Raw genomic sequence first — 12828 nt, forward strand, 5'->3', positions numbered from 1 at the left:
TGTGGGGAGGGACTGGTGATGGTGTCGTATACAGCTCTCCCAAACCAGCCAGGTACAGCCGAGGATGTGCAGCGCAGCAATGCGGGCATGGAGAGGAGGGAGAGCTCTTTGCTCCCTTCTGCAGCAGCCAAGGGACTAAAAGGAGCTTTTTGTGCACCTGAGTGGAAAAGCAGGACACGGAGTAGGCCAGCAGGGGGTTATTCGATCAGAAATCAAGTTAAAACAATGAAGGCCTTTCTTCAGTCTGAAAATCCCAGAGGTGATTTGGGGCTCTCATTGCCCTACCCTGCGGAGACAATGCAGAAGTGAGCTCTCTGGGCTTGGGCTCTGAAAGTCTGGGTTCCAGCCCTGCCTTTGCCCTGTATCAGCCCGTGACCTTGAGCAAGCCACTCAGCTGCTCCAAATCCTGGGTTTCTCTTCTACTGCCCGGGTGATGTGAGGCTCATGTGAAGTAACACACTTGAGGGAGATCTTTCTCCGGTGACAAGAAAATAAGTTAGTTATTACTCATCTGCTTTGCCTCTGAGAGTTGGCCTCTGCCTATGGTCCAGAATTTTTTCCAGGACTCTGAAGTCCTATTCTGTTCTGAAAAAAGAGCCTAACATTCCATGGGCCTACTAAAAATATGATCAGATCTTCTCTGTGTTCTATGGACCATCCCCAGCGCAGAATCCAAATAGCAAAGGCTTCAGGGGCCCTTAATTTTATGGCCTTTTGCTTCCCAAGCATCTGGCTCTTTTCCTGCTCTGTTGTCAGCATTTGGTGTCACCGGCCCACGCCTTCCAGGCTGAATTCAGCCGCCCTCTTCTTTGGGCCCCTGTAGCCCAGCCACTCTGCTGTACAACTGCAGGGGAGCTATGCCCATTGTTGTCTACGTGAATCATGCCTGCTGGATTTGGGCAGTATACAGCCCACACAACTGATCCCGGCAGTCCTTCCTAAGAGGATTTCTGCATATCAGTTCAAGTATTTCCCCTCTGTGTTCAGTCCACCAGAATGGGAGGGCCTTGTGGAGATTATATAAGGTCTATTACTCTTTATGTCCCTTCATGCTGCCACCACAGTACCTGGGATGCAGGAGACCCAGAGTATATAGTGAGTGAGCGAGGAAGCAAGCTAGAAAGTATATAAACAAACTAAGGAACAAACCCACCAACTGACAGCCTATACATTTAAGTCAGCTAACAGATTTATATTGAGCACCTCGTATGTGCCTGACGCCGTGTGAGGCCCTGGGGATACAGCAGGCACCAAGACAGACAGGATCCCTGAGCTCCCGCAACTTCTAGTCTACCTGCCATTATAATGCCTGGCAGAGCTCGAACTACTGTGAGGTAGGTCACGTGAGTGTAGGGTCAGATCCTGTCTTTGTGATTTTTATATTTTGTTCACGGTGGATCTTTTTGCATTAATGTCTATTTTTTTTTAAATACTGCATTAAAATAATCTTCATCTTAATCACTGAGTTTTTTGGAGCCTGCTTAAATTTTGTGCCCAAGGCAAGGGCCTCAGTTCCCTCACCCTAGTCTTGGCCCTGCCCTGAAATGGGATGGAGGAAAATTGTTTGACCATCTACGTGAAGGTCTTGCCCAAGACATAGCTGATGTGGTCCCCGTAGACGTGCATACCTCACGAGGGTCCATATAGCTGTTTCCCATACATCTGAGTGACCATGGGGAATCCTGGATCTGACCAGCGTAACAGTGTCAAAGCTAGAGGCTCCTGTGGGTATTCTTGAGCTCCGGGTTCTGACCTCTCTGCAGGATAGACGTTCAGTTGGGAGTTTGTATTTTTTCATGCTTTGACCCATTGACTCCATCTGCATTTCCTCTGGGGACTTTTCTACAGAAGCTGGGCTTTATTTCTGCTCAGTTGCCACGGCAGCCTTCCCTGTGAGTGCAGGGCAGACAGGGGTGTCTGATTCCTTCGCAGGGTGCCCCTCTCACTAAGCTCCCCGTTAGCTGCTCCTATTTGTGGCCCCCGGGGGTGTTTTGCTGTGCTCCATGCTCCGTGCCTTGGCTGAGGCATGCTGCCCCCCCACTTCCCGGGTGGAAAATCTTGGTTTTAATGGTCTCGGTTGATGAGAATGGAGCTCAAACACAGACAGCACTTGAGTCTGTTAGGGGTCTTGCTTTTGCATTGAGGATGAGGGGAGGGGTCCTCTTGTGTGGGATGAGTTGAAAGTGAATGACAAACAGGGCCTGAATGCAAATATGACACTACTGGACGGTGTTGGGGAGAAAGCGTTGGATGGGTGTAAATAGCAAGGTAACCCAGGTGACAGTGAAATTAAGTGCATTGTTCAGAAAGGTCAGCCCTGGAAAGGGTGGTGCCTTTCATATAGGAAGAGCATTCCCCGTTATTCACAAACTCCAGGGCCCGCGGTCATACCACTCTGGGGACCCCCAAAAGACTCTCAAAGAGACACTCCCCCTCCCCCAGTTTGGGATAATTAGCCTTCACGTCCTGTGTCTTCCCTGTGTGCCCTTCCCAGAGCTGGCCTTCTCTAGTCCGGCCTAATCATGTCCGTCCCTGACACAGCCCTGCTGCTCCCCACTGCCCTCAGATGGAGGCCTGACCCCCCATCTCTCCACCACGCCCTCCCCGCTCCCCGCGTGCTGTCTCAGCATCAAGCTAACTGCCGTCCCCTGCCCTTGCTGTGACCTGCCCCCCTCTTGCACGAATCCTCCTCCCCTGTGCATTCTCAGCTCCCAGGATGCTCCCCGCCCAGAGCCCTCATCTGCTGACCAGTCTGGCTTCCCCACCAGACTGAAAAACCTCCTCCTCCTGGGCAGGGACTGTGTGTTTCCACTTCAGGACTGCTGGCAGCCACACAGTCCTGGCACCAAATTGCAGACTAAGGCATGCAGTCACTTCTGTCAGCCAGCCACGTGCCCCGACACTGAAGTGACTTGGTCCTAAAATTCATCCCTGCCAGGCCTCAGCCGGCATCCGGTCCCCTGAGCATGCACGGGTATCCAAGTCTTTTCTGCCTAGCGTCCTCTCTTGCCCTGCAGGTGCTCGACGTGTCTGGGGCTGACATGTTGGCCAAGTCGATCGCCAACTGCCAGGTGGAACTTCTGGAAAACTGTGGGCACTCAGTGGTGATGGAGAGGCCCAGGAAGACGGCCAAGCTCATCGTCGACTTCTTAGCTTCTGTGCACAGCACAGGCAACAACAAGAAGCTGGACTGAGACCCCACCCGCAGCCCGCACTGGCACACAGCATCTGCCCCCATCTCCAGAATCGGACGCGGCCACCATTTCTCAGGGATCCTGCCCTACTTGCGGTCGGAGCGCCAGCGTCCCTGAGGAGGCCAGTCCCTGTCCCCGGTCTCAACAGATCCACAGAGCTTTGGGGCCATGAGGCAATCTCCAAGATATTTTTCACAATATAGAAACTCCCATGGGACAAAATTAAGAAAACCTATCCATGAAATCTACCCAGAAGTCTTCAAGTTCATGTCACCAAGCGGCTGCCTTGGGACCGCAATCACCGAGGCCATTTTCTTTAAAACATCCCTCACAGACCGAGACTCGAGGTTTTTCTGCTGCTTCGACGTTCTCCCCTGCATGGTCAGTGGCTGTTTTAGGAGCACGAGTCTCCCATCTGCTGAGCCCTTCTTGTTTATGTCTAGTTTAAGTTTAGCATAGAGGCCCCTATGTGAATGCAAGTGCGTCAGCTGCAAGACCAGGGAGCAAGGTGCAAGCTAGGATACTAGCACGCGAAGAGGGGCACGGTCCCACGTCTGCCGGCCCTCCTAGCTGCCGGAGCAGCGGAGAACACGGTTGGGGGGCTGATGGACCCCTGCATGGCAGCCCTGTCGTGAGGGAGCCCGGAACGGTCACCGTCAGAAGAACACCTGGCAGGGTGGGTTTCCTGGGAACCATTGATTATTTTTAAAAATAGGACTAATGAAGCAATAATGTTCTATAATCAGACTCGGATTACACACACGAGCACCTCGTGGGCCTCTTTTCTATCTTGCTGTGCTACCGAAGACTCTTGGGTGTGAAATACTAGCTTGTTAATGAATTCTGTGAATTCCGGCAACAGTCATGTGATCGAAAATAAGTCTAAACAGCTGTAAAAGTGACCACAATGACATGAAATAAACTTAATAAATCTAGATCAGCAACACGCACATGGTTTCTGTTCCTAAGCTAGTTAAGCACAACGTCGGCAGATTTCCTGTTAACTTTAAAAAGGGATTTTTTCAAGTAAGGCTTCTAAGACGTTGGGAGACCTTGTTTGGATGAGTTATTAGTTTTCTTTTAAGAAGTCATGTTTGTAATTTTTATTCAGCTGAAATGGTATATCAGAAACAAAAGGCAAGGGGCGCCTGGGTGGCACAGCGGTTAAGCGTCTGCCTTCGGCTCAGGGTGTGATCCCAGTGTTATGGGATCGAGCCCCGCATCAGGCTCCTCTGCTGGGAGCCTGCTTCTTCCTCTCCCACTCCCCCTGCTTGTGTTCCATCTCTCGCTGGCTGTCTCTATCTCCGTCGAATAAATAAATAAAATCTTAAAAAAAAAAAAAAAAGGCAAGAGGCATCAGACTATTCCTTTTGACCCTTGTCTATTGTACTGAGGACCCCTTAAAATTCCCAGAGTTTCAGGGCACCTGGGCTACTCAGTTGATTTAGCATCTGACTCTCGATCTCAGCTCGGGTCTTGATCCTGGGGTCATGGATTTGAGCCCCGCGCCCGGCTCCATGCTGGGTGTGGAGCCTACTTAAAAAAAAAAAAAAAAATCCTTAAAGCTCGAGTCCTCCAAATCTTTTTACAGAGAGTTTGCAACCAAGTAGTTCTGGAAATAAAGTGAGATAAACTTTATAGTTTAAAACTATAGTTGTAGTTTAAACTTTATATTTTAATTTATTAAAATAAAATTAAATTTTATTTAATATAATTTATTATTTTATAATATAAAAATATATTAAATAAAATTAAAATATATTAAATTTATTTAATTTAGAAGAGTGGGACACATCTTAAAAACAAGATGTGAAAATGTGGTATCTCAGACGGGTGGGCTGCAGCTAACGCGGTGTTCAGAGGGAACGATCGAGGCCTCAGTACATGTATTAACAAAGAAGAGGGGCACCTGGCTGTCTTAGTTGGTATAACAGGCGACTCTTGATCTCTGCCTTGTGAGTTCCAGCTCCACGTTGGGTGTAGAGATCACTTAAAAATAAAATTTTTTTTTAAGATTCTATTTATTAGAGAAAGAGAGCACAAGCAGGGGGAGCAGCAGAGGGAGAGGGAGAAGCAGGCTCCCCGCTGAGCAGGGAGCCTGATGTGGGGCTCAATCACAGGACCCTGGGATCGTGACCTGAGCCAAAGGCAGACGCTTCACCGACTGAGCCATCCAGGCGCCCCTTAAAAGTAAAATATTAAAAAAAAAAAAAAGAAAAGAAAAGAAACATCAAAAATCAAAAATAAACCCAGAAAAAAATAGATGGAAATAATACGGGTGAGAGCAAAAATCATTGGCATGGAAAAAAGAGTAGATATTAGACACACTGCTTGGTCCAATCTTTCACATTCATCAAGAATTCTGAGCTTAGTGTGGTGCTGGGGACACGGGCCCGTCTGGGTGGGTTTGAGTGATGAGGGACGGTGCCCAGGGTCTCTGAAGACGCCTCCGGCCTGGGCTAAGTCCTCCAAACTGGAAACCGTACTAGGTGCAGGACTTGTTAGGCCCCGGGTGAAGGGCAGCTAAGGCTCACGTCACCGTCGCACGCACACCGGGCTCATCGGGCAGCGGGGTGTGCTCCCGTCCCACCAGGACCGCGCGCAGGGTCTGCAGCGGCAGGACGCAGGTCCCACCTCCTCCGCTGTCCCGGGAACGCGTCAACCGGAAGTCGTGAGCAGAGCCTATGAAAGAGTCCTTTGGACAGACCCAAAAACTGGGTTGTCGTGTTCTCCCCTGGGCCTGCACTTCTGGCCCCACCGTGTTAGGAAGACTTGAAAGCAGACACGCACAGCTCCCCCTTGGCACCCCACTTTTTGCCTTTGTGATTATGAAGCGCTTGCCAGTGACCGCCAGCTGGCTGACCCCCGGGGCACGGGCCCTTTGGGCCATGGGGTGCGTGCCTTTCATGGCAGTCTTGGAAAGAAGAAAAGGGTCATTCAGCACAGCCTTGCCTGAAAGCCTGCCAGAAGCTTCCAAAGCAACAGTGGAAAGCCCCAAGAATCACAAGCAGACTCTGTACCCCACTTCCTGGAGGATGGACTCTGCTGGGCAGGCCCTGAGGGAGCCGAGGGACAGGCCATGGCTCAGTCTCAGTTTGCCCTCCGCCTGGGCTTCTTGTCCAGTGCAGACGCAGCACCAGGAGTGACTGACGCAAGGAACACAAGTTGGGTGGTGCTGCCCAGGCGTGTAAGTCTGCCTTCCATTTGAGGCCCCGTGAGTATTCCCCATCCCAGGGAACCTACCTTGTTGCTTCTTCCAAAGGAAGTTCGCAGAGAGTACTGGGAGATTATATGGTGGGTCAGGCCAGCTGCTGCTCTTCCACGTCTGTTCACGCATCACCTTATCAAGTTCTCACACACCCATAAAGGGTACATACAAGCCCTGCCCATTTTATTTTTATTTTTTAAGCTGTGCCCATTTTACAGCCAGAAAACTGAGGCAGGGAGAGGTGAAGTATGTTGCCCACGGTCACACAAGTAACAAGTAGGGAGAGGCACCGGGCTGGCTCAGTGGGTGGAGCATGCAACTCTCCATCTCGGGGTTGTAGGTTCCAACCCCACGTTGGGTGTAGAGATGACTTAAAAATTAAAAAATGAAAAATCTTAAAAAAAAAGATTAAAAAAAAGAGAGAGACAGAGACAGTTTATGATTGAAGGTGACTTGCAAAAACGATGTCTGGGGGTGCCTGGGTGGCGCAGTCATTAAGCGTCTGCTTTCGGCTCAGGGCGTGATCCCAGCGTTATGGGATCGAGCCCCACATCAGGCTTCTCCGCTGGGAGCCTGCTTCTTCCTCTCCCACTCCCCCTGCTTGTGTTCCCTTTCTCTCTGGCTGTCTCTGTCAAATAAATAAATAAAATCTTTTAAAAAAAAACAAAAAAAACGATGTCTGGCCCGACTTCTAGTGGATTCTGGAGCCCTGTTGACTCACCTGAACCAGGCCAGTATGGGGCAGCCCGAGGCATGATCACTGAGGCCACACGTCAGGCCCCCGCTGGGGAAGGTGACCGGTTGTTCACTCAGTAAATAGCTAAGGCTACCCATGGCCCATCCTCCTGCTAGGTAGGAAACAAGCTTACCGGCCTTCCAGCCTCTAAGGGTGCCTCAAGGGACTGCCTGCTCATCTTCCAGTCTCTTTAATAACCCAGACTGGTGTCATGCCCTCCCTGGAAGGGCCCGTTCACCTTGTTGATAACCCTCATCCCTCTGCCACACTCTGGAAATGAGCATCAGTGCTGTTTGCCCAAAGGAGTTTTCTGGAGGGGAGTTCTTCTCTGCTTCTTGCCCCTTGGGGTTAGGCTTGGAAAGTGGTCCGTTGATTTGGCTCTGCTCCTAGCTACCATTCCAGAAGTGGTCCGAGGCTCTGCCTGGGATCAAGGTCAGGCTCCCTTTGAAGGGGGTCAACTCCCTGGACTTCATACCAGCCAGGGCTTTTCCACTGCCTTCAGAAAAATTTTAGGTTTTAATTAAATATAAATGCTGAGCCGAGATGCCCTTCAACAGATGACTGGATTAAGAAGTGGTGGTCCATTTATACAATGGAATATTACTCAGCTTTCAAAAAGAACGATTTCTCAACATTTGCTGCAACATGGACGGCACTGGAGGAGATAATGCTAAGTGAAATAAGTCAAGCAGAGAAAGACAATTATCATATGATTTCTCTCATCTATGGAACATAGGAACTAGGAAGATCGGTAGGAGAAGAAAGGGATAAAGAAAGGGGGGTAATCAGAAGGGGGAATGAAGCATGAGAGACTATGGACTCTGAGAAACAAACTGAGGGCTTCAGAGGGGAGGGGGGTGGGGGAATGGGATAGACTGGTGATGGGTAGTAAGGAGGGCACATATTGCATGGTGCACTGGGTGTTATACACAACTAATGAATCATCGAACTTTACATCAAAAACCAGGGATGTACTGTATGGTGACTAACATAATAAAAAAACATTAAAAAATATATATATAAATGCTGACTTTGGGTCCCTCATTTACTTCCCAAGCCCTGAATGTATCGATCTCAGGACAATCATTAGTTGGTTAGTGAAATAAATATTGTTCTAAAATGATGGATGCAAATTTTTACATGCACATACACTAGCCTTCTGCTTTGGGGACTTGCTGTCTTGGATCAAGAAGTCTTTTATTAAAGGTAGCAGTTCACTGGGTCTGTTCCAAAAGTGTTTGCTGAAATACTCTTTGGCTAGTTTGGGGAGCATTTTTTTTTTTTAACTCTTAGTCTGTCTCTGTCTCTCCTCCTCTCCTCCCACGCCCCATCTGTTTCATCACTTTGTCTGCTATGCATCTGTCTGTCTCTTACCCATGCACACAGGCACACAGACATACCCTCCCCTGACAGGTGGGAGCCGGCTCTTCTGATCCTTCATCTTGTTACATCTTCAACACTGCTCCTTTAACCATACAGACTGGGCTTCCTCACCAGCCACTTCTCTCTCCCCCCGCCAAAGTTGCATGATGTTCATACTACCCCTCCATCCCTGAAAGGAGAGAGAGTGGGCACGGTCACATATGGGGCAGTGGAGATGTCCTCACATGACCCGCTGAAGTCAGGGCCAGGTACCCAGCTGCTGCCCTGTGCCTCCAGCTGCCCTGGGGCTCCAGACTGGAAGTCACCAGCAAGTGGGCCTGCGGTTGCCTGTGTGTGCCTGTGATGGGGTGAAGGTCTTGGGTGACCATGATTAGCCTAGTCAGGGAGAGGGTATCAGGTGGCTCCTTTCTGCAACAGGAAGGCCCCTCTCCCGCGGCTCCTAGAGGAAACTTTCCTTCGTGGCTTGTTGGATCTTTGGTCTGTCTCTCCTCCAGGCAATGACTGGGAACCTTAGGGCACACCTAGGGGGGTGCCCAGGTTCCAGCAGGAGATGGGAGGAGAAGGAAGGATTCTTAGGGGCAAGAAAGTGGCAACTATTGACACGAGTATAGGTCTACAATCCCCCACCAAACTTCCAAAAGCCGGATGTGATTCTGAATTCAGAAATTTTCCCATTTCAGGGTATCAAGGTGTGTGCCCCACAGAGTATGTGACATCCCCAGGGGGCTCTGAGGCTGCCTTACGTGATCAAACGCACTGACATTTCTGCGTGCAGAGTATGAATATCCACAGTAAGTGGGACAAAAACTCTAAAAAGATTCATCTCTGTTCAGATTCAGCGTTGGGTGCCACATGAGGAAAGATTTGGTTTCCATGTTTTTCTTGGATTTCGGAATTGCCGATAAGGGATGGCAGGCCTCCGCTCCCTGTTTCCTCTCTCCTGCCTTGGGGTGGGGGAGGTGGGGGGTGGGAGTTGGGGGGCAGGAGGGGGCGTCTTGAGGAAGTCTGTTTTTCCAAGTGGGAAGAGAGGCATGCAGATGGGTGTGGTCCATGGCTCCCTCTTGTGACTGTTAGGGGCAAGTCCTGATTTTATTTACCAATTTTATAATTTGACCGTTATTAAATTATACAAATAATGCCCTGTCACTTTAAAACAAGTCAAACAGGGACGTCAGGGTCCTTCAGTCAGTTAAGCATCTGCCTTCAGCTCAGGTCATGATGCCAGGGTCCTGGGATCGAGTCCCACGTCAGGCGCCTTGCTCAGCAAGGAGCGTGCTTCTCCCCCTGCCTCTGCCACTCCCCCTGTTTATGTTCTCTCTGTCTCTTCCTCTCTCTCTCTCTGAGAAATAAGTAAATAAAATCTTTAAAAAAATAAGTCAAGCAAAATGAATGTTTAAAAAATATGCTTATACATACATATGTATCAACAGAGAGGCCCCTACGGCTGGTTTATTGGGTGTGTTTTACATAAATGGGATCATGCTGGACATCAGTGTTGCCCACCCTGCACCCCCGATTGATCTTTTCACTTACCTCTATGTCTTGGGTTTCTTATAGGTCAGAACCCACAGATCCCCCAGGTTCCTATAACGGAGATACAGAGGCCTCCAGAGAAAGGGGGGGAGTACAGTCAAGGTGGACTTCTTTGTAGGAACCCTCTGAATCCCTCAGAAAGGATCTCTGAATTTTAAGAAAGGCTCTTGGGCCCCTCCAGAAACAGGATGCTCAATTACAGGGTGGTTATCCCTTCCCCAAATTCTCCCTTCCTAGGGTCCTAGAGCCTTTTTTTTTGTTTTTCCTTAGGGGAGATGTTTCTAAGGTTACTTTTAAGAAAAGCTTCCTCCATCATTTAAATACATTTCAGAAATGCTGGATGAAACACAGTTAAATAGCCTGGCTCCCACTCCAGCCCTCAACACAAGCAGGGGACTGACTGGGAAGGGGCAAAAACATCCTTAGACAGCAGCCAGGGTTGGGGCCAGGCAGGGGCTGAGGCAGGGGCCAGGCCATTGTGCTACTCCCCAGGACCATGAGGATGGTTTCCATTTGACAGTCTGGGCAGGAGCTTCTGGTCTTTTTTACCATTGACTGGTGAGCTGCCCCCCAGAGTCCTTGCCTGCAGGATGTGCTGCTAATGTCCCCTTCCCAGATCCCCTTTACTGGCTGCTGCCCCCACACCTGCTGTGAGTGCTGGCTGCTGAGGAAACACCGCTGCCCTTCTCCCAGAGAACCACCCTCAGACGACGGGAGATGCCTGAGAGGTGGTGCCCCATCCTCTTCCTCTCACCTCCTGGGGTTGCCAGACAAAATACAGGATGCCCAGCTAAATTTAATTTCAGACAATGAATACTTTCTTAGCATAAGGATACCCTGTTCACTGTTTATCTGAAACTCCAATTTAACTGGGCAAGTGTATTTGCTAAATCTGGCAACCCTGCAGCTGGCAATCACTGACTGGGGTGGGGGTTGCGGAGTATGATGAAGGCTTGGCCCCCTTGCCTCCAAGGCTGGAAGCTTGCTGGTATCATTTATGCTCCAGGGCTCGTGTGGGATCAGCCTGAGGCTGGGCTTCGCTTAGCTTCTTCCCCTGCCCGTCCTGCTTTCCTTCTCCCTTGCAGGTTTCCCATGAGAGCTGCCCCCAATAAATTACTTCCACAAGGATCCCTGTCTCATGCTCGGCCTCTGGGGACGCAAAAACATGCCTGCTTTTCAATTTCCTGTTTGGAAGGGATGCTCAGGGTTGCCTCAAAGGGCAACGTCCAGCCTTGTCATCCCACGGTTCTGGGGCTTCTCGCCACCTTAGACAAATGACTTACCCTCTCTAAGCTCCTTTCTTCTTTTCATCTGTGAGAGGCAATAATGTGACATTGCAGGGTAGATAGGATAATGTGAGCAAGCTCTCTGGCACTTGGCAAGTCTCCCTAAATGGAAACAACAGCTGTCGTTCTATAGCTTTGAGCTTCTGGTCATTTTCACTCCCTTTGTCCTACCTTCTCAATCTGCTGACATGAGTGGATATGATTCCCATGAGCCTGATGGAGATTTGTGGCTGTAATCCTACTTGGGCCTCTCTCTTGCCTTTTCTTCCCAACATTGTGAAAGCACCTCCATTTTAGCAAAAGCCATTTGGCACCAGTTCACAAGGCAGGGAGGGGAAGCTGAACACAGCAGGGGGGAGGAAGTGTGGACTCAACTCTTTCTTGGCTGCCATAGCTTCCAGGAACATAAAATACTCACAGATCTTCCCCAACAAATTTGCTCTGAAATGTCAGAAACACAGTGTCAGGAATGGCCGTCTTGAGCCAAATGACTCCACCAATGCAATGCTGGGCAACTTATTTTATAGAGACTGAAGCAGGTTTGTGTATTATGTGTTGGAGTGATGTTAAGATATACTGTTAAGAAGGGAAATCCCCCCTACCACATCTCTGGAAGGACACTTAAGAAACTCCTACCAGTGGATGCCCCTGAGGAGAAAGGCTGGCTGGGTAAGGGGTGGGAGGGAGACTTACTTTTCATTGTTTATCCTTTCATACTATTTGCAATGTAGGCCACATGCCAACAGTATCTGTTAAGAAAGTAGATGAAGTTTAACTGAAAAAAAGTCAGCCAACTACTGTCTTTATCATTCAAAGGTATCTCTTTTATTCTAAACTCTGAATTAATGAGGCAACACTGAGAAAATTCAGGCAGGTTGGAAGGCACTTCCTTTTCAGGGTTTGGTGTAGAAAAGTGAAAATTACCCAAGTTCTTTGAATTCTAAAATACATGAGCTGCTCTGGTTTTTCTGGGCTGGAGCCTGGCAGGATGGGTTTGCCAGGTGGCTGGTTTTGGGGACCCTCTCCCATTACTGAGTGTTTCCTGAGCCAGATACTTTACACCAACTATTTTTTCCTTACAGCTCTGAGGTAGATGTTACTAATCTCTCTGTGTGACAGATGAGGAGGATGAAAAAGTGGCAGAGGATGTATTTGGAGTGAGTTTTGGCAGTTGCTGAAACCCAGCCTCTTCTAAGAAAGCAAATGCCACTGTCTGTGGGGTCTGTGTGGATTTCCTCTACCTCTCCCCCAATCTGGAACAAGTCCTGTCTCCTCTGAGGAAAGAAGGAAGGGAAGCAGAGCCACAGAACCGGAGAACATGACTATAGCCAAGGACTGAAGTTGCAGGAAACAGCAGAAAGCGGCATTTTGAGAAAAGACACAAAAGAGAAAGACCCAGCCAACTCAGGCGCATGCGTGCCTGGTCAGGGCAACCCTCTACCGCCCACCCCAGGCAGAATCAGCACACCCATCTACGAACTACAGCAT

General features: G+C 49.4%; 1 protein-coding gene across 6 annotated transcripts in view; it reads left to right on the top strand.

The window, feature by feature from the left end:
- The window catches only part of ABHD6 (abhydrolase domain containing 6, acylglycerol lipase), a 76467-nt gene extending 72329 nt beyond the window's left edge, over window positions 1-4138 (top strand). For all 6 annotated transcript variants that reach the window (XM_048227051.2, XM_044384974.3, XM_044384978.3 and 3 more), the window contains one exon: window positions 3018-4138. In XM_048227051.2, coding sequence (XP_048083008.1) covers window positions 3018-3194 — 177 coding nt within the window. In that variant the 3' untranslated portion in view covers window positions 3195-4138. The remainder of the gene's footprint in view (window positions 1-3017) is intronic.
- Window positions 4139-12828: the final 8690 nt, after the last annotated feature.

The sequence above is a fragment of the Ursus arctos genome, unplaced genomic scaffold (genome assembly GCF_023065955.2).
Source record: "Ursus arctos isolate Adak ecotype North America unplaced genomic scaffold, UrsArc2.0 scaffold_14, whole genome shotgun sequence".
Taxonomy (NCBI): domain Eukaryota; kingdom Metazoa; phylum Chordata; class Mammalia; order Carnivora; family Ursidae; genus Ursus; species Ursus arctos.